This window comes from Podarcis gaigeae (genome assembly GCF_964106915.1).
Source record: "Podarcis gaigeae genome assembly, chromosome: 2".
NCBI lineage: Eukaryota > Metazoa > Chordata > Lepidosauria > Squamata > Lacertidae > Podarcis > Podarcis gaigeae.
Window position 1 is genome coordinate 109,560,792 of NC_139679.1, and position 22,125 is coordinate 109,582,916.

The 22,125-nt window shown below is 46.3% G+C and overlaps 2 protein-coding genes and 1 long non-coding RNA gene across 3 annotated transcripts in view; 1 reads left to right on the forward strand and 2 right to left on the reverse strand.

Annotated features, from left to right (window-relative positions):
* LOC310838256 overlaps positions 1-17,517 on the forward strand; it is a 49,995-nt gene extending 32,478 nt beyond the window's left edge. Inside the window, exons 4-5 of the long non-coding RNA XR_014560858.1 lie at positions 10,883-10,988; positions 17,330-17,517. This is a non-coding gene — a long non-coding RNA (uncharacterized lncRNA). The remainder of the gene's footprint in view (positions 1-10,882; positions 10,989-17,329) is intronic.
* On the reverse strand, positions 570-14,123 carry LOC310838080 (uncharacterized protein). Its single transcript, XM_083725476.1, has 3 exons — positions 13,959-14,123; positions 1,474-1,614; positions 570-752 (listed from the first exon to the last, which is right to left on the reverse strand). The coding sequence occupies exons 1-3, from the start codon at positions 14,023-14,025 to the stop codon at positions 619-621; spliced, it is 342 nt and encodes a 113-aa protein (XP_083581602.1). The 5' UTR covers positions 14,026-14,123; the 3' UTR covers positions 570-618.
* LOC310838079 (uncharacterized protein) overlaps positions 16,620-22,125 on the reverse strand; it is a 35,439-nt gene continuing 29,933 nt past the window's right edge. The window contains exons 2-3 of the mRNA XM_083725475.1: positions 17,524-17,664; positions 16,620-16,802 (exon numbers count right to left, since the gene is read on the reverse strand). Of these exons, the coding sequence (XP_083581601.1) occupies positions 16,669-16,802; positions 17,524-17,664 (275 nt within the window). The 3' untranslated portion in view covers positions 16,620-16,668. The remainder of the gene's footprint in view (positions 16,803-17,523; positions 17,665-22,125) is intronic.

A 22,125-nucleotide genomic window follows, 5' to 3' on the forward strand; every position in this document is an offset into this window, starting at 1 on the left:
GTTTCGAAGCCTCTTGCTTGGCCTCCGTCACAGCAGAAAATTTTGGATTTTTCCAATCACTCATTCACCAGAAAGATATGAACGGAAAGCAGTCCTCTCTCCAGATGAAAAACCTAAGTTCAGTGGAGGCTGGTCTACTACTACTTATTCTTAAGTTTCCACTAGATTCCCAAACTACACTCTTTCTATTTTCCCCAACCTCCAGTACTGAATTTCAATGGAGAGAGAATCCTGAATATTTTTCTGTCAATCTCCCGTTCTCTGGCTAATCAGCTCTCTGCAAAAGGATTGTTGTGGTGAGGTGGTCCCACCCACTTGTTCCTAGGCAGAAAATACCAGGCAATAAGTAGTCATAGTAGCTGAACCTCGAGTAAGGAAGATGTCACTTGGTTTGAGCACCCAGGCTCAATGCAGCCATGGCATACAGCCAGGGGAAACCTTGTTGACATCCCAGCTCACCTGAGATGCCCATCCACTCACCTGCTCAGATTCTGCACCCATGCAGGCACACACAGAGGCCACTCACATAGAAATCCCCACACAGCAACCTAACTCAAATTGCACAGCCATTTGTTCACATAGGAGTTCTTTTAATACAGCATCCTTCTTAAACGACATTCAAAGGCAGTGGTCTCTGTCGTTACAGCAGTCGAGTTCGTGCACTTCCGGTACGTCATCGTAGACTTTTCGAGTTTTGCAGTCGCTGGTATAGAAGCCACATTTTTTGTAGTAGCGCAACACACGTCCAGTTTCTGAAGGGAAAAGAAAGAAAAGAATCTGGGTTACTGTTAGTAACTGGTGAAAGATGCTTGATGATAATGTCAGGATCCACCCTTGCTAGGTCCCCATCAGTGACAGCTGGGGAAACGGGGGTCTGTGCTGAAGGGCAGGTTTTTGCTACCACTGTTGCCTGGTATAGCACCCAACCCCCCTGCTTATCCACAAGAATGATTGGCAGCTCTTCCCTAGCATTAGGTGAAGCACTGCAATTGGGATGCCATTGGCCAGAGGGCCCAACCTTGCCCCTGACTTGAGATACCTCAGCCAGGTGGACTGCATCACATGGACTTATCCAGGATCCCATCTGTACCTTGACCTGCTAGAGTTTGACTGGAGAATCAAAAGTGAACTTAGAAACTTCATGTTTCTCTCACTGCCTGCAGGTATTGTTGCTTCAACGAATTTCCAGGGGGATACGTTCTGTCATGTTTCTGAAGGCTTGCAATCAGGTTTCGTATAGAGGCTGCATTAAGATAGCTTAGAGCTCCATTGGAAGGAGGTGCTTGAACTACGAGAGAAGGACCTCATTCCAATGGAAGCTCTAAGCTTCCATTGTACTACTTGTACTACTGAAGTTGCAAGATCCCCGGCCTCCTCTGCACCCAGTGATACTAGCCATGCCCCATCAGCCACTCATGGAAATGCACTGAAAATAAGGGGGACGGGGAGAGAAAGACAAGAAGGACCACTCACTTGAAGTGATTCTGTACAAGACGCAGGCTGCAGGGTCTCCTGTACGCGGATCATCAGGGCATTTCTCTTCATGTGGGGCAGCTTGTATACACGGCTGTCCTTCAGCCTCTGAACTGCACAGGCTACAGATTAAGGCATTTGCTGTTAAAAGAAGAAAGGGAGGGAGGGAGGGAGGCACCTGCTGTAAGGCATGATTCTTTGTTTACATGTCTTTTTTAAAAAAAATAATATTTATTACATTTAAACATTACAAAAAAGGAAAGAAAAAAAGAAGAGAAAAGAATATAATACAATACAATGTATAAACATTACACAACACAACATTAACACAACAAACCAAACCAAACAAAGAAAAAACAATTTAAAACACACATCATATCATTTCAATATCTTATCTTTCATTCACTTGTTTCAACGACCTCCTCACACCTCCCTTTTTGTATTCCACTTCTATTAATTGTTTCAGCAATTCCTTTCCATCTTCCTCTATTTTCTGTCATATAATTGTCTTAACATATTTTAACCTTATTTTCCCTTTAATACTCTAATAATCTATTTCCTTATAACATTTCTGCTAAAGCCATATGAATTCATTCCAACATTTTTCTAACACTCATTAATTTTACAATATTTCTATAAATAGTCTTTAAACTTTTCCAATCTTCTTCCACCATCTCTTCTCCCAGGTCTCGGATTCTGCCAGTCATTTCCGCCAATTCCATATAGTCCATCAACCTGGTAATCTTCTGTCCGATGCTCTTAACTCTTTTCCAAGTCCCTTCTGCAAGTCTTCTTTGTATTTATACATGCACTTTACTTTGTCTTCTACTGATCTTATTTTTATTTTCCTTCCTTTGAGGCTGAAGAGTAGATCTCGGGGAAGCTCCCACCTAGAAATGATTTTATTCCTTCTCAACAGGGCAACCAAATCTCCGTAGTTAAACCCAAAATCCAAAAGATATTTCGGGACGTCTTTCAAAATTTCCACTATTGACTGTTGTTCTTCTGGGTTCTTCTGGTAGTTCCAACAGTCTCTTATTTTGTTCTTCTCTTTTCCCCCTCCTCTTCCAAGTCTGAAGGCCCTCTCAATTTTAATCTCTTCTTGACCCAAGTCCAGGTCCCCAAAATCAGCAAATTCCTGCGTGATAAAATCCATCAAACTCTCCTTCTCCAGTTCAGGTAGGGCTCTAATCCTCAAAATCTGATTTTCTTTAAATTCAGTCGTAGAAGGCATCAACTCATTGCATCTGTAAGGCTGGGACTCTCTCTCTCTCCAACTGTGTTGCTTTAGGTTCAACGGCAACAACTTTCTCCCTAGCCTTCTCCACAGTTTGCCATGTCAAAGTAGGTTCCTGTATCAATTTCTGAATAGTTTCTGTATTGATGTTCACTTTTTGTCCCAAATTATCAATTTTGGTAGTTACCACATCCACCTTCTTGTTAAGCTGTTCCAGTGAGTTACTTATCTTAATGCGACCGCTAAGGCCTCTTCTGGGAAGATTCTGGAGCAGATCATTAAGCAAACAGTCTGTGAGCACCTAGAAAGGAATGCTGTGATCACCAATAGTCAGCATGGATTTCTGAAAAATAAGTCATGTCAGACTAACCTGATCTCGTTTTTTGACAGAATTACAAGCCTGGTAGATGAAGGGAACGCAGTGGATGTAGTCTACCTTGATTTCAGCAAGGCATTTGACAAGGTGCCCCATGATATTCTTGTAAAGAAGCTGGTAAAATGCGGACTTGACTATGCTACCACTCCGTGGATTTGTAACTGGCTGACTGACCGGACCCAAAGGGTGCTCATCAATGGTTCCTCTTCATCCTGGAGAAGAGTGACTAGTGGGGTGCCACAGGGTTCTGTCTTGGGCCCGGTCTTATTCAACATCTTTATCAACGACTTGGATGATGGACTCAAGGGCATCCTGATCAAATTTGCAGATGACACCTGTCAGGGACTCAAGAGTGGGAGCACAGGGAAGGGAGGAGATGGAGAGCGAGGGGGAGCAATCCGAGGGCAGCGTAGGAGAAGATGACAGTAGCCCAAGAGATTCCATGAGCCTCTCCAGCGAATCGGAAGATTCACAGAAGGGGGCGCCGGTGGTCAGGGCAAGGGGGGCCCCAAGGGGGACACTCCAGAAACAAGGGGCCAGCGGGGACTCCCAGAGCAGCAGTTGGAGATCAGGACCAGCTTCCCCACCAGAGCGTAGTGGGGGGGAGGAGTCCCAGGTATCGGGGCCAGCGTATTCACCACCAGGGAGAGAAGATGAGTCAGGGTTGACCACGCCTACATCGGAGAGTCAGGCAGCGGTGGGGAGGTCACGTCCAGCCAGCTTCCAGGAGGAAGGAAGCAGTGATAGAAGCAGTGTAACGGTCAGGAGGAGGATCACGGGGTTGGTGCGAGTGCCAAGTTCAAATGTACAGGAGCGCGGGACAGCAGAGAACGAGGATTGGGAACCAGGTCCTAAAGCCCGCAGGAGGCAGGGGGAGGAGTCAGGCGACTCAGCGTCAGAAGAGTCCAGAATGGTGAATGCCCCAGCGGGCAGGAGGACCCACAGGAGGAGAGAGGAGAGGAAGAGGTGGAGCAGGGCTAGGATCTTAAACTGGTGTCAGAGGGGAGGAGATTCAGACGGAGCTTCGCCGGTCTAGGGTTTAAGACGTAGAGCTGCGCGCTGCGGCTTTGAAATGGAAACTGAACTTCAATAAAGACTTTTGTACATAACGACAGCCTGGCGTTGGTCCTCTGTGAGCTGGAACCTAGGGGCAGCTCTGACAACACCAAACTGGGAGGGGTGGCTAACACCCCAGAGGACAGGATCACACTTCAAAACGACCTTGACAGATTAGAGAACTGGGCCAAAACAAACAAGATGAATTTTAACAGGGAGAAATGTAAAGTATTGCACTTGGGCAAAAAAAATGAGAGGCACAAATACAAGATGGGTGACACCTGGCTTGAGAGCAGTACATGTGAAAAGGATCTAGGAGTCTTGGTTGACCACAAACTTGACATGAGCCAACAGTGTGACGCGGCAGCTAAAAAAGCCAATGCAATTCTGGGCTGCATCAATAGGAGTATAGCATCTAGATCAAGGGAAGTAATAGTGCCACTGTATTCTGCTCTGGTCAGACCTCACCTGGAGTACTGTGTCCAGTTCTGGGCACCACAGTTCAAGAAGGACACTGACAAACTGGAACGTGTCCAGAGGAGGGCAACCAAAATGGTCAAAGGCCTGGAAATGATGCCTTATGAGGAACGGCTAAGGGAGCTGGGCATGTTTAGCCTGGAGAAGAGGAGGTTAAGGGGTGATATGATAGCCATGTTCAAATATATAAAAGGATGTCACATAGAGGAGGGAGAAAGGTTGTTTTCTGCTGCTCCAGAGAAGCGGACACGGATCAATGGTTCCAAACTACAAGAAAAAAGATTCCACCTAAACATTAGGAGGAACTTCCTGACAGTAAGAGCTGTTCGACAGTGGAATTTGCTGCCAAGGAGTGTGGTGGAGTCTCCTTCTTTGGAGGTCTTTAAGCAGAGGCTTGACAACCATATGTCAGGAGTACTCTGATGGTGTTTCCTGCTTGGCAGCGGGTTGGACTCGATGGCCCTTGTGGTCTCTTCCAACTCTATGATTCTATGATTCTATGATTCAACCATACACAATTCAATCTGCATTGGAAAATAAGATTAAAGAACTTGACCCCAAAAGATAGAGGTTTAACAGCATATAACTTAAAATATCACAAGAAAACAAGGAAGGAGAATCAGAATCAGAGCCAACTGATCCCAAACATTCAAATCAGGGTGTATGTAGAAGATAGCGGGGAAGAACACAGGGCCTGGGTTAGTATAATAATAATAATAATAATAATAATAATAATAATAATAATACCCCACCCATCTGGCTGGGTTTCCCCAGCCACTCTGGGCAGCTTACAGCATATATAAAACATAATTTGTCTGGTGAGAGGTGATTCTTATGGTATTGGGGTCTTGAGCAGCATAAGGCTTTATAGATCAAACATAGCACTTTCAATTACCGTATTTTTCGCCCTATAGGACTCACTTTTTCCCCTGCAAAAATGAAGGGGAAATGTGTGTGCGTCGTATGGGGCGAATGCAGGCTTCAGGAAGCTATCCGCAAGCCTTGGGAGCCCGTGGGAGTTCCCGCCAGGCTCCCACGGCTTGTGGAGAGCTGCCTGAATCCCGAAGCCTGGGCGCACTGAGCAGTCACGCCAGGCTTTGTGTAGCTCTGCGCAAACCGCGGGAGGGGTCCTACGGCTTGCGGAGAGCAGCCTGTTCTGGGGGCTGGGGTCGGGGGAAGCTCGGGCTTCCCCCGCCCCAGACCCGCACCTGGGGGGAAAATAATTTTTTTCTTTATCCCCCCCCCCCAAACTAGGTGCGCCCTATGGGCCGGTGTGCCCTATGGGGCGAAAAATACGGTAGGCATGGAAATTAATTGGTAGCCAGTATAGTCAGGACAGGACAGGCCAGGCCTTACATTGCTTAGACCAGAGCATGTGTCTTGAGCCAAGGCAGCTGAAAGGCCATGTAAATACCGGTGCAATTTTGCCTTTTGGCAACATAAACGATTCTCCATGGGGCCTAAGGCTATCATACTTGCCAATCATAATGCCTATATGGTATCTGGGGTAATCTCTCTCTCTCTGCATACCTGTTGCTGGAGATCGCAAGTGAGAGAGTGCAATTATGCCCCACTTGTGGGCTGCCCATGGGCAGGGAGTGAGCAGGAGGGTGGACTGCACAGGCCTTTGGCGTGATCCACCTGAGCTCAACTTGCATGTTTGTATAAGTGATTTAGATCTGCACTGCAACCCTATGCCTGTTTACTCAGAAATCAGTGGGGCTTAGTCACCCGCGTTGTGTAGGATTGCAGCTGGGTTGTGCGCAGTACCAGATCAGCTCTTACTGAGTATGGGTAAAATGAATCCAGTTCCATTTGAACAGTCTTCACTGGTGGCGCAATGAGTACAAGGGAAGCCGAACATTTTGTTTCTGGTCTATCGAATGGTCATCTCAGCTCTGTGTTTTGTAACCATTGAGCCTCATCACTGGATACTCTTCAAGGCACAAGGAAATTCTGTGCTTGGGTTGTGATGTAGTGTGTGTGTGTGTGTGTGAGAGAGAGAGAGAGTGTGTGTGTGTGTGTGTGTGTGTGTGTGTTTAAAAAGCCTACAAGATCCCATTCACTGCAGTCGTTGCACATTGATTGCTCTGCTTTGTAGACCTAATGCTTGAAATGTGGGATGATAATAACAGAACAGAACACTTGGGGATGCCAGATAAGAAGATGGAATCTTGCAGCATGACTTTGATCCAGAACAGGCTGGTAATGTGTACACAGAGAAGGTGCACGCGTTAGATTTTATTTTGGGAGACGAATGTGGTAAATATAAATATAGAGCTATCGCTCAGATGGGATTCTTACCTGGGAGACAAATGAAAGGTAATGTTAGAAATATAATTGATTTAATTGAATATTTGGGTTCCAGGAAAGATAAACAAGCAGCTTTGATATTTATAGATGCTGAGAAGGCATTTGATAATGTGTCTTGGTATTTTATGAAAAGAAACTTAGAACTTATGGATATGGGTCCAATGTTTCTTAATGGTATTCAGGCTATTTACTCTGAACAATATGCTAAGTTTTATCTCTCTCTCTCTCTCTCCCCCCCCCCCACCCCACTTCAGGGATTTCATCTTTGGTACACTCCACCCCACTATTTTCCTATTCAGGACACTCCTTGACTCCCATGACCCCATTGGTGCATGGCTTTCTTTCTTTCTTTCTTTCTTTCTTTCTTTCTTTCTTTCTTTCTTTCTTTCTTTCTTTCTTTCTTTCTTAGCTATTTTTAAGGAAATTCGCCAGAAGCTACACTTCCAACACGGGTTGCCATGGGTCCTGATTTTCACGGACATTTCAGCAATTTCCACCCAGGCACTATTTCCAACAGCTGAATCCTGGCAATGTCCAGGAAATTCCAGACATACGGCTGAGGATATTTCACCCCTCCCATTGCAAGAATCTGCTGATGTTCCAGAGAGTAGGGGGCGGACTTTTGCTCGCTACTTATTCCGCTCTGGCCTTACTTCAAAGAGGGAGAGACTGAGTGTTACCTCTGTGTAGATAAGGTCACTGCAAAAGCAGCTGCAACACTCAGTGCTGTCCAGCATCTCCATAAAGCTTTGTATATAGTTTCTATAGTACAGTAGCTGTAGAGAATAAAAGAAGATATTATTCAGTGCTGTCGTCCGAGTGATTTATGTTCTGCTGTACTCTGCTGTTTTCTGGAAGTGAGTTCGGTGCTCACAGCTCTGAGTTGTGAGTCCACAGCACTTAGACCTGTTCCTGTGCAGAAGGTGGTCTCTGGAAATGCTACCCCAGCTCGCCTGGCTCAGTCGGGGCTGAAGTGGTTGAGCCCAGTCGGTGGCACTGGCTGAAAGGCGAAGCTGACAATGGCAACCCCAATTTTTGTTGGGTCTATACACAAATGTAGGTTCAGATGTGCTCTTGTGAGTTGTATCTGAGGTGGTGCTAAGTAAATAAGTGTCCTGCCAGGGCAAGGACTTCCGCTTTTGCAATAAGGCTCCCTCCTATGTGACCATTGCATACGTTCTAGGGGTTCCCTCAGCCGTCTGGAACAAATTTGGGGGCAGCGCAGGGTTCACAGTCTCTCCTCTCTCTTTCTCTGAAGGAATAAATCTTTCCCTTGTTTCTGTTTGTTGATGTTGTATAGGAAAACCAGCATAAAGCGTTTGTATTGCAATAATAAAACTCTATATGCTTATGTGGTGTTGGTGGTGGAGGCAGTTGTTGTGGCAGCTCTTCACATGACACCAGGAAGAGGATGGCGCATTGCATAATAATAATTAATAAGAATAATTTATTCATACCTCGCCTATCTGGCTGGGTTTCTCCAGCCACTCTGGGCAGCTTCCAACGAAATATTAAAATACAATAACCTATTAAACATTAAAAGCTTTCCTAAACAGAGCTGCCTTCAGATGTCTTCTAAAAATCTGGTAGTTGTTTTTCTTTTTGACATCTGATCAGAGGGTGTTCCACAGGGCGGATGCCGCTACCAAGAAGGCCCTCTGTCTGGTTCCCTGTAACTTGGCTTCTCACAGCGAGGGAACCGCCAGAAGGCCCTCGATGCTGGACCTTAGTGTCCGGGCAGAACGATGGAGGTGGAGATGCTCCTTTAGGTATACCGGACCAAGGCCATTTAGGGCTTTAAAGGTTAGCATCAATACTTTGAATTGTGCTCGGAAACGCACAGGAGGCTGTTGCAAGCTGTCACCAGCATTGGGAAACACTGAAAGGGTGGGGAGCTGGCATAGATTAATCCCTTCATGGGAGAGCAGCACCTTGAATTTAGCTACCTGTGGCATTCAGATTGCTAAAAGTTAGGAGTATCCTGAAAATACAGGGGAAAACAAAGCACACTACAATATGGGCAGAGTGTGTTAGGGGAAACAGTTCAATGAATTGAGGGCAAGAAGTTTCCCAGAGCAATGAGGTTAGTGCTATGTCACTGTGAAGAGTGCCCCTTCCCCAAGGCGGTAATGAAGAGGGCTGTCAGCAGGGGTGGGGAGGCTCCAGCTGGGGGAACCCCCAGAGGAGGAAGGCTCAGAGCCGGGGATAGCTGTTGGGACACAGAAGTCAAAGCGAGAAGATTGGTGAGAGGAGGTGTCGGAAGCTAAAGGGGCAAAGACTCTCCTCCCTGAAAGAGAGGGGAGTGGTTGTGGGCGGGAGCCCGAACACTGCTCCTAGCAGGGGGCGTTGCCCCCTGCCTCCAGCTCACCTGGCTGGCACTCATGCCCCCCCCGGTGGCCATCCAACCAGGTGCCATGGGGGGGTCGTGTCCAGCAGCCTTTATGCTGCAGTGCCAGCCTCTCTCCCCGGCCTCATTTCTCTTCGTTGTCCTGTGCGAGTCAGCCACCCTCCACTCCCTTTGAGTTAGGGCTTAGGTCATTGGCCTTGCTATGGACCTTAGGTTGGTCGCCCCGGTTGCCCGGGGGGCCTGGTAGGAGTTTTTTCCATTTGGCATTAGGCTTCTTGGTTTTTTCGCCTACCTCGTAGCAATCGTCACAACCTTTTGTGGTATTGGTGGGTAGGTTAGGCATTGGAATAATGTGTTGTGGTGTGTTGAAGTGCTAGGTGTGGCCATCGCCTATGCCTTCAATTTCTAGGGGTATTCCGTTAAAGGAATCTGGCGGTCGTGTATTCCGTCCGAAGCCTGCTTGGCGGGAGGCCATGGCACGACCCTCGGTGACATCAGGGGTGAGCCTATAGTTGGATTAGCATCAACAGGTGATGAACCCCTGGTGAATAAACCCACTTGTTTCGTGATCCAATGCCTAAGCCAATACCTTTTCATTGCTGTAATCAATAAAGTTGTGGCCTTTTCTAGCCCATTAACCTTATATCGCATGTCCCTGTGTCTTCATTTCACATCGCGGGGTTCGGGTCCTCGAACCACAACAGGCTTTAGTGAGCAGGAAGAGCCTGTGACAGGGAGCAGTTCAGACTCCAAGGCTGAAGCAAAGGACGGCAGTGGTGATCAAGAGACTGCTGAAGAAGCCAGGGAGTCTTCTCCTCCAGCTGTGACAAGCTCCCCTCCTCCCTGGCCTCCAAGAATGCTGAAATGTGGCACAGAATTTTTAATTTTTAATTTTTAAAAAGCATGCCCGTCCACTTGCTTGCCAAGACCACTGAATGCCACTGGGCCCACACAGAGACCACTCACATAGACATCCCCACACAGCAACGTAACGCACAGCCCTTTGTTCACATCAGAGTTCTTTTAATACAGCATCTTCCTTAGACTGCATTCAAAGGCAGTGGTCTCTGTCATTACAGCAGTGGAGCTCGTGCACTTGCTTTACAGCATGGTGGACCTTTCGAGTTTTGCAGCCCCTGGCATAGAAGCCGCATCGTTTGTAGTAGCGCAACACATGTTTAGTTACCACTGGGAAGAGAAAGAAAAGTATCTGGGTTACTGTTAGAATCTAGCGAAAGATGCGTGATGGTAATGGAAGGATTCGCTCATAGCAAGGTCCCCATCAGAGGCAGCTGGGGAAACGGGGGTCTGTGCTGAAAGGCAGGTTTTTGCTACCACTGTTCCCAGGTACAGCAACCAACACCCCCATTTATCCTCAAGAATGAATGGAAAATTCCCATGACATTAGGTGAAGCATTGCAATTGGGATGCCACTGGCCAGAGGGCCCAACCTGGCCCCTGACTTGAGATACCTCAGCCAGGTGGACTGTATCACATGGATCCTTTCTGTATCCAGGATCCTTTCTGTACCTTGGCATGCTAGAGTTTGACTGGAGAATTATAAGTAAACTTAGAAAACTCATGTTTTTCCTACTGCTTGCAGGTATTGTTGATTCAAAGGATTTCCAGGGGGATACATTTCATCATGTGACTGAGGGCTTGGAATCAGGTTTCGCATTAGCGTAGCTTAGAGCTTCCATTGGAACGAGGTGCTTCTCTCGTAGTTCTTGTTCTGCTGAAATTGCAAGATCCCCGACCTCCTCTGCACCCAGTCATACTAGCCATGCCCCACCACCCACCCATGGAAATGCACTGAAAATAAGGGGGAGGGAAAGGCAAGAAGGACCACTCACTTGAAGTGATTCTGTACAAGACGCAGGCTGCAGGGTGTCCTGTATGTGGATCATCAGGGCATTTTTCTACATATGGGGCAACTGGTACACACGGCTGTCCTTCACCCTCTGAATCGCACACAGTACACATTAAGGCATTTGCTGTCAGTGGAAGAAGAAAGAAAGAAAGAAAGAAAGAAAGAAAGAAAGAAAGAAAGAAAGAAAGAAAGAAAGAAAGAGAAAATCATCTGTTGTAAGAAAGGCTTTTCTATTTACATGTCTTGTCCCTCCCTGGGCTTCTAAGTCACCAAACTAGTTGTTTCCTTCAAAGAAGGAAAATGCTGATCAGAAAGTTCTGGGACATGATCCATGAAGAAATAAAAAAGTTACGAAGAACTTCACATAGCAAAAGACCAGAAACATACTTTTTGGGAGTATTGAATAGTGATATTTCTAGAGAAAATACTACGTGACATCAGTGGCGAGAATCCTGGTGGCTAAGTACTGGAAGGGTAACCAGGTACCGACCAAAGAAGAATGGCTATGTAAATTATGTGAATATTTGGAACTGGCCAAATTGACAGATATAATAAGACTAAAGGCAATGAATACAGTCAAGAAGGAATGAAAGTGCTTGAATAATTATTTAGAAAGACAAGGTTCTAAAGTAAAAATTTGGCTGTGTCTAGAATGACCTCGTGAATGGAAAAGGGGAAACATACATATATACATATCAATATATTGAAAGTAATACTGAAATACAGATAAAATATAAAATGTGAAAGGAAGTGTTGTGAGAGTGATGGAAGTCTATTACTATTATTATTTTATAAAACAGTGTTTATTGTATTGAAATATGATAAAGGTAAAAGGTAAAGGTACCCCTGCCCGTACGGACCAGTCTTGCCAGACTCTGGGGTTGTGCGCCCATCTCACTCAAGAGGCCAGGGGCCAGCGCTGTCCGAAGACACTTCCGGGTCACGTGGCCAGCGTGACATCGCTGCTCTGGCGAGCCAGAGCTGCACACGGAAACGCCGTTTACCTTCCCGCTAGAAAGCGGTCCCTATTTATCTACTTGCACCCGAGGGTGCTTTCGAACTGCTAGGTTGGCAGGCGCTGGGACCGAGCAACGGGAGCGCACCCCGCTGCGGGGATTCGAACCGCCGACCTTTCGATCGGCAAGCCCTAGGCGCTGAGGCTTTTACCCACAGCGCCACCCGCGTCCCATTGAAATATGATACTTTTCTTTATTCTTTTATGGTCTACTTTTCTTTTTCCCCCTTTCCCCCTTTATTTTTTTCTTTTTCTTTATCATATTCTTTATGTATGGCTTGGTATTGATGTGTTAACTTCGCAATAAAAATTATAAAATAAAAATAAAAATGTTGAGATGCCCTGAGTCTAAAAAGGACATTGAGGGTGTTGGTTTCTGCTTCCTTCACTGTGCAGCGAAGTGCTTGTCACGGGACAATGTTTTGCATTCCACAGTCAGAGTACTGTTGGGTTTCCCACGGGAAAGGGAGACTGGATGTGACGAACACTGGTTTCCTGTTTTTCACAGTTCTCTCGGTGTTTCCGAGGAGAGGAGTTGCTTCTCTGCTCTCGCAGAGGCAAGATGCATGTTTGTAATCTCTCAGCATTGAAGTGTAAATAAAGTAAAGTAAAGTATGTGGCACGTACTGCTCATCATTCCGCTGTGCAGAAGAGTCTGCAAATTCAACAGAAGGTGTAAATTGAGCCCCACGGAGTTCCGCAGAATGTGATTGGCTGCGTCTCAGGCTGCCTAGAACCAGGAGGACCCTCCCCTCTGCCACATCCCCATAACAGGCATCTGAGGGTGCAGCCAGCTCCAGCATTGTAGAGACTTTGCAGAAAGGGTCCTCTAGTGAGTCTCCTGAGACTGGCAGGTACCAAGCAGCAGCTTAGAGTTGCCATATTTCAAAAAGTAAAAATCTAGACACTAAAGTTGTAGAGCTATTATTCTTATTATTATTAGTGAGGGTTGTTGAGCTGTTGGGACAAAATTGCAAAAAAAGAGAGAGAAGAATAATGATGTTTGTGAGCTATTTTTAAGGAAAATTGCCCAAAATGATAATGCTGACATGGGTTGCCATATGTCTAGATTTCCACTGACATTTTGGTGATTTCTGCTGGGACACTGCTTCCGACGTATGGCAACCCTACAACAGCCGGATGGGCAACATCAACAGATGTTAACACCAGAGAGTTTGCACCAGCCGGGGTGTGTGTGTGTGTGTGTGTGTGTGTGTGTGTGTCACTGCAGCTATGATAGGAGGAGCACTGCCTGCAGCTGCCATTGTAAGCTGTCCAGTTTATGCAAACAATTAAACATTTTTTCAAAAATAGTTGTTGAACTGCTTGGGGAGCGGAAAGGCTGCACTTATGACTACTGCAAACTACTTTGATTTTTAAAAATCAAATGTTTTAACAAGTGAATAAATAAAGATAAAATAACCCCCCTGCCCTGTGCAATAGAGCTTCATGCCCCTGAAAAACTTTCTGAAGCAGGGACCGTGCAGGGATTACAAGGACAGGAGACATAGCGGGATTGTGGAAATCATCTCTGCCAATACCCTGACCCAAGCATGGTGGGTGATGATGCCTGTATAGATCTGGCACTTAATAGCATCAAAGCCTTTCTCCAGGCTACGTTTGCATTATTTCCAAAGTTAGCCTTTCAATCATTATCCCGAAATAGGTGCCAGAGCTAAAAAGAGAAAGAAAATAGCTTACGGGTTCGCCAGTTCTTAGGAAGGTAGGTGGTGGACATACAGCACACTTGAATTGGTGGCCTACCATGTTTTTCCATTGGCAGGTGGGACTTACCTCCACAGCTGAGGCAGAGCAAAAGACAGACTCCAAGCAGCCAGACCTGAGCCAAGCATGGCTTCATGTTAGCAAGGAAAAAGCTCTGTCTGATTAGAAAGACTGTTTTCAAGAGTGATTGCTTGGAGACAGAGGACTAGGCTTCCTGGTAATAAGGAGGAGGGAGAGCTCAAATAATTCTCTCGGTCTGAGGCTCAATACTGTCATTATATAAGGCCAAGAGGGGCCTTTTTGGCTGCTCAACCCATTCTAATGGGCTTCAAGGTACAAGAGGGCTCTGGGCTGGCTCTGAAGAGCAGCAGAGATGTGGGTGGTGGTTCCTTGAGCCGTTAAGTGCATCGTGTCCTGATTGTTTAACAGATCCTAATGGGATGTGGGTTCAGCTGGATGCTCTACAGAATGTTCCATACCTCAGTGGTCCTCTGATACTATCTTTTGTGGCAGCATGCCCATTCCTTTCAATGTGTTCTCTGCCCAGCTCCACATTTCCTGGTTGACTGAGCCATGCAAACCAAAACAGGAGCATGGTGCACCAGGGTAGGCAAGTTCAGTAGCTGATTTGGCTCTGAGGCCCAGAACATACAGCTTTTAATTTTAACAATCCTAAGTGCTTGTGATACCCCAGTAAAAAGGTAAAGGACCCCTGGATGGTAAAGTCCAGTCGAAGGCAACTATGGGATTAGGGTTAGGGTTAGGGTTCAGACAAGTTCAGAAGCTGATTGGGCTCTGAGGCCCAGAACATACAACTTTTAATTTTAACAATGCTAAGTGCTTGTGATACCCCAGTAAAAAGGTAAAAGGTAAAGGACCCATGGACGGATAAGTCCAGTCAAAGACAACTATGGGGTTGAGGCACCCATCTCACTTTCAGGCCAAGGGAGCCGGCGTTTGAGCACAGACAGCTTTCCGGGTCATGTGGCCAGTATGACTTAACCGCTTCTGGAGCAACAGAACAACATGACAAAAGCCAGAGCTCAGAGAAACACCATGTACCGTGGTACCTCATGTTACAGATGCTTCAGGTTACAGACACTTCAGGTTATGGACTCCGCTATCCCAGAAATAGTACCTTGGGTTAAGAAATTTGCTTCAGGATGAGAACAGAAATTGTGCGGTGGCAGCGCAATGGCAGCGGGAGGCCCCATTAGCTAAAGTGGTACCTCAGGTTAAGAACAGTTTCCGGAAAGAAATAAGTTCTTAACCCGAGGTACCAATGTACCTTCCCCCCACAGTGGTACCTATTTATCTGCTTGCATTGGTGAGCTTTCAAACTGCTAGGTTGGCAGGGGCTGGGACTGACCCAACTCGAGATTCTGAAATCTTGTACAGAATGTCCTAGAGCTCAGCTTCCAAATGATGCTGTCTTACATGGGAAGGAAGTGTATTCCTTTCAGTTAACAAGACTTTCATTATAGGAGGCTCAGAGGCACCTTCTTTCTTCCTCAGGGCACCTGTCCCTGCTAGGCTCAAAAGGCACAAGGAGCTTTTTAGGTGCATAATATACTGCTTCTTTGGACAAATCCAAATGGGCTGAAGCTGAGGAACCAGCCGGATGCAGTACAGAGTGTCCCAGACTTCAGCAACCCTCTTACATGTAGGGATTACTTGTTCACCACCAGGAAGCTTCAGCCAGGCCCATATGTGCTATTCACATGGTTGTTTCATAGTCCTAGGCCTCCCTGGTCCTCTGATGCTATCTTATGGGGAAGAATTGCAGTATGTGTTCCCCACCAGGAAGCTGCAGTCAGGCATACGTGATTGTTGCATCACATGGAACTTCAGCTGCGTTGGAACCAACAGACCTGGACCAAAGATCAGTTTTTACTTTAAAAGGTTTGGATACAGAAGGGAATATTTTACTCAAGGACCTAAAGGGCATATTTCACCAGCGCTACCGGGTGAATGGGCTGGGAGGTCACACAGCTACTGACCCTGCAGCCACTGAGTGGATTTCTGTGCGGTCCTTTCTGTACAGCCTCAGATGCTCCCAAGGGTGGTAAGTTGGACTAATTAAATGGAACCTTTTCCCCTCAAAAAGACTTCACCCAGAATCTTCAGTAAAAAGCCACTTTACAATGAATTGAAGAAATGAGTTTCGAAGCCTCTTGCTTGGCCTCCGTCACAGCAGAAAATTTTGGATTTTTCCAATCACTCATTCACCAGAAAGATATGAACGGAAAGCAGTCCTCTCTCCAGATGAAAAACCTAAGTTCAGTGGAGGCTGGTCTACTACTACTTATTCTTAAGTTTCCACTAGATTCCCAAACTACACTCTTTCTATTTTCCCCAACCTCCAGTACTGAATTTCAATGGAGAGAGAATCCTGAATATTTTTCTGTCAATCTCCCGTTCTCTGGCTAATCAGCTCTCTGCAAAAGGATTGTTGTGGTGAGGTGGTCCCACCCACTTGTTCCTAGGCAGAAAATACCAGGCAATAAGTAGTCATAGTAGCTGAACCTCGAGTAAGGAAGATGTCACTTGGTTTGAGCACCCAGGCTCAATGCAGCCATGGCATACAGCCAGGGGAAACCTTGTTGACATCCCAGCTCACCTGAGATGCCCATCCACTCACCTGCTCAGATTCTGCACCCATGCAGGCACACACAGAGGCCACTCACATAGAAATCCCCACACAGCAACCTAACTCAAATTGCACAGCCATTTGTTCACATAGGAGTTCTTTTAATACAGCATCCTTCTTAAACGACATTCAAAGGCAGTGGTCTCTGTCGTTACAGCAGTCGAGTTCGTGCACTTCCGGTACGTCATCGTAGACTTTTCGAGTTTTGCAGTCGCTGGTATAGAAGCCACATTTTTTGTAGTAGCGCAACACACGTCCAGTTTCTGAAGGGAAAAGAAAGAAAAGAATCTGGGTTACTGTTAGTAACTGGTGAAAGATGCTTGATGATAATGTCAGGATCCACCCTTGCTAGGTCCCCATCAGTGACAGCTGGGGAAACGGGGGTCTGTGCTGAAGGGCAGGTTTTTGCTACCACTGTTGCCTGGTATAGCACCCAACCCCCCTGCTTATCCACAAGAATGATTGGCAGCTCTTCCCTAGCATTAGGTGAAGCACTGCAATTGGGATGCCATTGGCCAGAGGGCCCAACCTTGCCCCTGACTTGAGATACCTCAGCCAGGTGGACTGCATCACATGGACTTATCCAGGATCCCATCTGTACCTTGACCTGCTAGAGTTTGACTGGAGAATCAAAAGTGAACTTAGAAACTTCATGTTTCTCTCACTGCCTGCAGGTATTGTTGCTTCAACGAATTTCCAGGGGAATACGTTCTGTCATGTTTCTGAAGGCTTGCAATCAGGTTTCGTATGGAGGCTGCATTAGGATAGCTTAGAGCTCCATTGGAAGGAGGTGCTTGAACAACGAGAGAAGGACCTCATTCCAATGGAAGCTCTAAGCTTCCATTGTACTACTTGTACTACTGAAGTTGCAAGATCCCCGGCCTCCTCTGCACCCAGTGATACTAGCCATGCCCCATCAGCCACTCATGGAAATGCACTGAAAATAAGGGGGACGGGGAGGGAAAGACAAGAAGGACCACTCACTTGAAGTGATTCTGTACAAGACGCAGGCTGCAGGGTCTCCTGTACGCGGATCATCAGGGCATTTCTCTTCATATGGGGCAGCTTGTATACACGGCTGTCCTGGACCCTCTGAACTGCACAGGCTACAGATTAAGGCATTTGCTGTTAAAAGAAGAAAGGGAGGGAGGGAGGGAGGCACCTGCTGTAAGGCATGATTCTTTGTTTACATGTCTTTTTTAAAAAAAATAATATTTATTACATTTAAACATTACAAAAAAGGAAAGAAAAAAAGAAGAGAAAAGAATATAATACAATACAATGTATAAACATTACACAACACAACATTAACACAACAAACCAAACCAAACAAAGAAAAAACAATTTAAAACACACATCATATCATTTCAATATCTTATCTTTCATTCACTTGTTTCAACGACCTCCTCACACCTCCCTTTTTGTATTCCACTTCTATTAATTGTTTCAGCAATTCCTTTCCATCTTCCTCTATTTTCTGTCATATAATTGTCTTAACATATTTTAACCTTATTTTCCCTTTAATACTCTAATAATCTATTTCCTTATAACATTTCTGCTAAAGCCATATGAATTCATTCCAACATTTTTCTAACACTCATTAATTTTACAATATTTCTATAAATAGTCTTTAAACTTTTCCAATCTTCTTCCACCGTCTCTTCTCCCAGGTCTCGGATTCTGCCAGTCATTTCCGCCAATTCCCTATAGTCCATCAACCTGGTAATCTTCTGTCCGATGCTCTTAACTCTTTTCCAAGTTCCTTCTGCAAGTCTTCTTTGTATTTATACATGCACTTTACTTTGTCTTCTACTGATCTTATTTTTATTTTCCTTCCTTTGAGGCTGAAGAGTAGATCTCGGGGAAGCTCCCACCTAGAAATGATTTTATTCCTTCTCAACAGGGCAACCAAATCTCCGTAGTTAAACCCAAAATCCAAAAGATATTTCGGGACGTCTTTCAAAATTTCCACTATTGACTGTTGTTCTTCTGGGTTCTTCTGGTAGTTCCAACAGTCTCTTATTTTGTTCTTCTCTTTTCCCCCTCCTCTTCCAAGTCTGAAGGCCCTCTCAATTTTAATCTCTTCTTGACCCAAGTCCAGGTCCCCAAAATCAGCAAATTCCTGCGTGATAAAATCCATCAAACTCTCCTTCTCCAGTTCAGGTAGGGCTCTAATCCTCAAAATCTGATTTTCTTTAAATTCAGTCGTAGAAGGCATCAACTCATTGCATCTGTAAGGCTGGGACTCTCTCTCTCTCCAACTGTGTTGCTTTAGGTTCAACGGCAACAACTTTCTCCCTAGCCTTCTCCACAGTTTGCCATGTCAAAGTAGGTTCCTGTATCAATTTCTGAATAGTTTCTGTATTGATGTTCACTTTTTGTCCCAAATTATCAATTTTGGTAGTTACCACATCCACCTTCTTGTTAAGCTGTTCCAGTGAGTTACTTATCTTACTTAATGCGACCGCTAAGGCCTCTTCTGGAAAGATTCTGGAGCAGATCATTAAGCAAACAGTCTGTGAGCACCTAGAAAGGAATGCTGTGATCACCAATAGTCAGCATGGATTTCTGAAAAATAAGTCATGTCAGACTAACCTGATCTCGTTTTTTGACAGAATTACAAGCCTGGTAGATGAAGGGAACGCAGTGGATGTAGTCTACCTTGATTTCAGCAAGGCATTTGACAAGGTGCCCCATGATATTCTTGTAAAGAAGCTGGTAAAATGCGGACTTGACTATGCTACCACTCAGTGGATTTGTAACTGGCTGACTGACCGAACCCAAAGGGTGCTCATCAATGGTTCCTCTTCATCCTGGAGAAGAGTGACTAGTGGGGTGCCACAGGGTTCTGTCTTGGGCCCGGTCTTATTCAACATCTTTATCAACGACTTGGATGATGGACTCAAGGGCATCCTGATCAAATTTGCAGATGACACCTGTCAGGGACTCAAGAGCGGGAGCACAGGGAAGGGAGGAGATGGAGAGCGAGGGGGAGCAATCAGAGGGCAGCGTAGGAGAAGATGACAGTAGCCCAAGAGATTCCATGAGCCTCTCCAGCGAATCGGAAGATTCACAGAAGGGGGCGCCGGTGGTCAGGGCAAGGGGGGCCCCAAGGGGGACACTCCAGAAACAAGGGGCCAGCGGGGACTCCCAGAGCAGCAGTTGGAGATCAGGCCAGCTTCCCCACCAGAGCGTAGTGGGGGGGAGGAGTCCCAGGTATCGGGGCCAGCGTATTCACCACCAGGGAGAGAAGATGAGTCAGGGTTGACCACGCCTACATCGGAGAGTCAGGCAACGGAGGGGAGGTCACGTCCAGCCAGCTTCCAGGAGGAAGGAAGCAGTGATAGAAGCAGTGTAACGGTCAGGAGGAGGATCACGGGGTTGGCGCGAGTGCCAAGTTCAAATGTACAGGAGCGCGGGACAGCAGAGAACGAGGATTGGGAACCAGGTCCTAAAGCCCGCAGGAGGCAGGGGGAGGAGTCAGGCGACTCAGCGTCAGAAGAGTCCAGAATGGTGAATGCCCCAGTGGGCAGGAGGACCCAGAGGAGGAGAGAGGAGAGGAAGAGGTGGAGCAGGGCTAGGATCTTAAACTGGTGTCAGAGGGGAGGAGATTCAGACGGAGCTTCGCCGGTCTAGGGTTTAAGACGTAGAGCTGCACACTGCGGCTTTGAAATGGAAACTGAACTTCAATAAAGACTTTTGTACATAACGACAGCCTGGCGTTGGTCCTCTGTGAGCTGGAACCTAGGGGCAGCTCTGACAACACCAAACTGGGAGGGGTGGCTAACACCCCAGAGGACAGGATCACACTTCAAAACGACCTTGACAGATTAGAGAACTGGGCCAAAACAAACAAGATAAATTTTAACAGGGAGAAATGTAAAGTATTGCACTTGGGCAAAAAAAAATGAGAGGCACAAATACAAGATGGGTGACACCTGGCTTGAGAGCAGTACATGTGAAAAGGATCTAGGAGTCTTGGTTGACCACAAACTTGACATGAGCCAACAGTGTGACGCGGCAGCTAAAAAAGCCAATGCAATTCTGGGCTGCATCTAGATCAAGGGAAGTAATAGTGCCACTGTATTCTGCTCTGGTCAGACCTCACCTGGAGTACTGTGTCCAGTTCTGGGCACCACAGTTCAAGAAGGACACTGACAAACTGGAACGTGTCCAGAGGAGGGCAACCAAAATGGTCAAAGGCCTGGAAATGATGCCTTATGAGGAACGGCTAAGGGAGCTGGGCATGTTTAGCCTGGAGAAGAGGAGGTTAAGGGGTGATATGATAGCCATGTTCAAATATATAAAAGGATGTCACATAGAGGAGGGAGAAAGGTTGTTTTCTGCTGCTCCAGAGAAGCGGACACGGATCAATGGTTCCAAACTACAAGAAAAAAGATTCCACCTAAACATTAGGAGGAACTTCCTGACAGTAAGAGCTGTTCGACAGTGGAATTTGCTGCCAAGGAGTGTGGTGGAGTCTCCTTCTTTGGAGGTCTTTAAGCAGAGGCTTGACAACCATATGTCAGGAGTACTCTGATGGTGTTTCCTGCTTGGCAGCGGGTTGGACTCGATGGCCCTTGTGGTCTCTTCCAACTCTATGATTCTATGATTCTATGATTCAACCATACACAATTCAATCTGCATTGGAAAATAAGATTAAAGAACTTGACACCAAAAGATAGAGGTTTAACAGCATATAACTTAAAATATCACAAGAAAACAAGGAAGGAGAATCAGAATCAGAGCCAACTGATCCCAAACATTCAAATCAGGGTGTATGTAGAAGATAGCGGGGAAGAACACAGGGCCTGGGTTAGTATAATAATAATAATAATAATAATAATAATAATAATAATAATACCCCACCCATCTGGCTGGGTTTCCCCAGCCACTCTGGGCAGCTTACAGCATATATAAAACATAATTTGTCTGGTGAGAGGTGATTCTTATGGTATTGGGGTCTTGAGCAGCATAAGGCTTTATAGATCAAACAGCACTTTCAATTACTGTATTTTTCGCCCTATAGGACTCACTTTTTCCCCTGCAAAAATGAAGGGGAAATGTGTGTGCATCGTATGGGGCGAATGCAGGCTTCAGGAAGCTATCCGCAAGCCTTGGGAGCCCGCGGGAGTTCCCGCCAGGCTCCCACGGCTTGTGGAGAGCTGCCTGAATCCCGAAGCCTGGGCGCACTGAGCAGTCACGCCAGGCTTTGTGTAGCTCTGCGCAAACCGCGGGAGGGGTCCTACGGCTTGCTGAAAGCAGCCTGTTCTGGGGGCTGGGGTCGGGGGAAGCTCGGGCTTCCCCCGCCCCAGACCCGCACCTGGGGGGAAAATAATTTTTTTCTTTATCCCCCCCCCCAAACTAGGTGCGCCCTATGGGCCGGTGTGCCCTATGGGGCGAAAAATATGGTAGGCATGGAAATTAATTGGTAGCCAGTATAGTCAGGACAGGACAGGCCAGGCCTTACATTGCTTAGACCAGAGCATGTGTCTTGAGCCAAGGCAGCTGAAAGGCCATGTAAATACCGGTGCAATTTTGCCTTTTGGCAACATAAACGATTCTCCATGGGGCCTAAGGCTATCA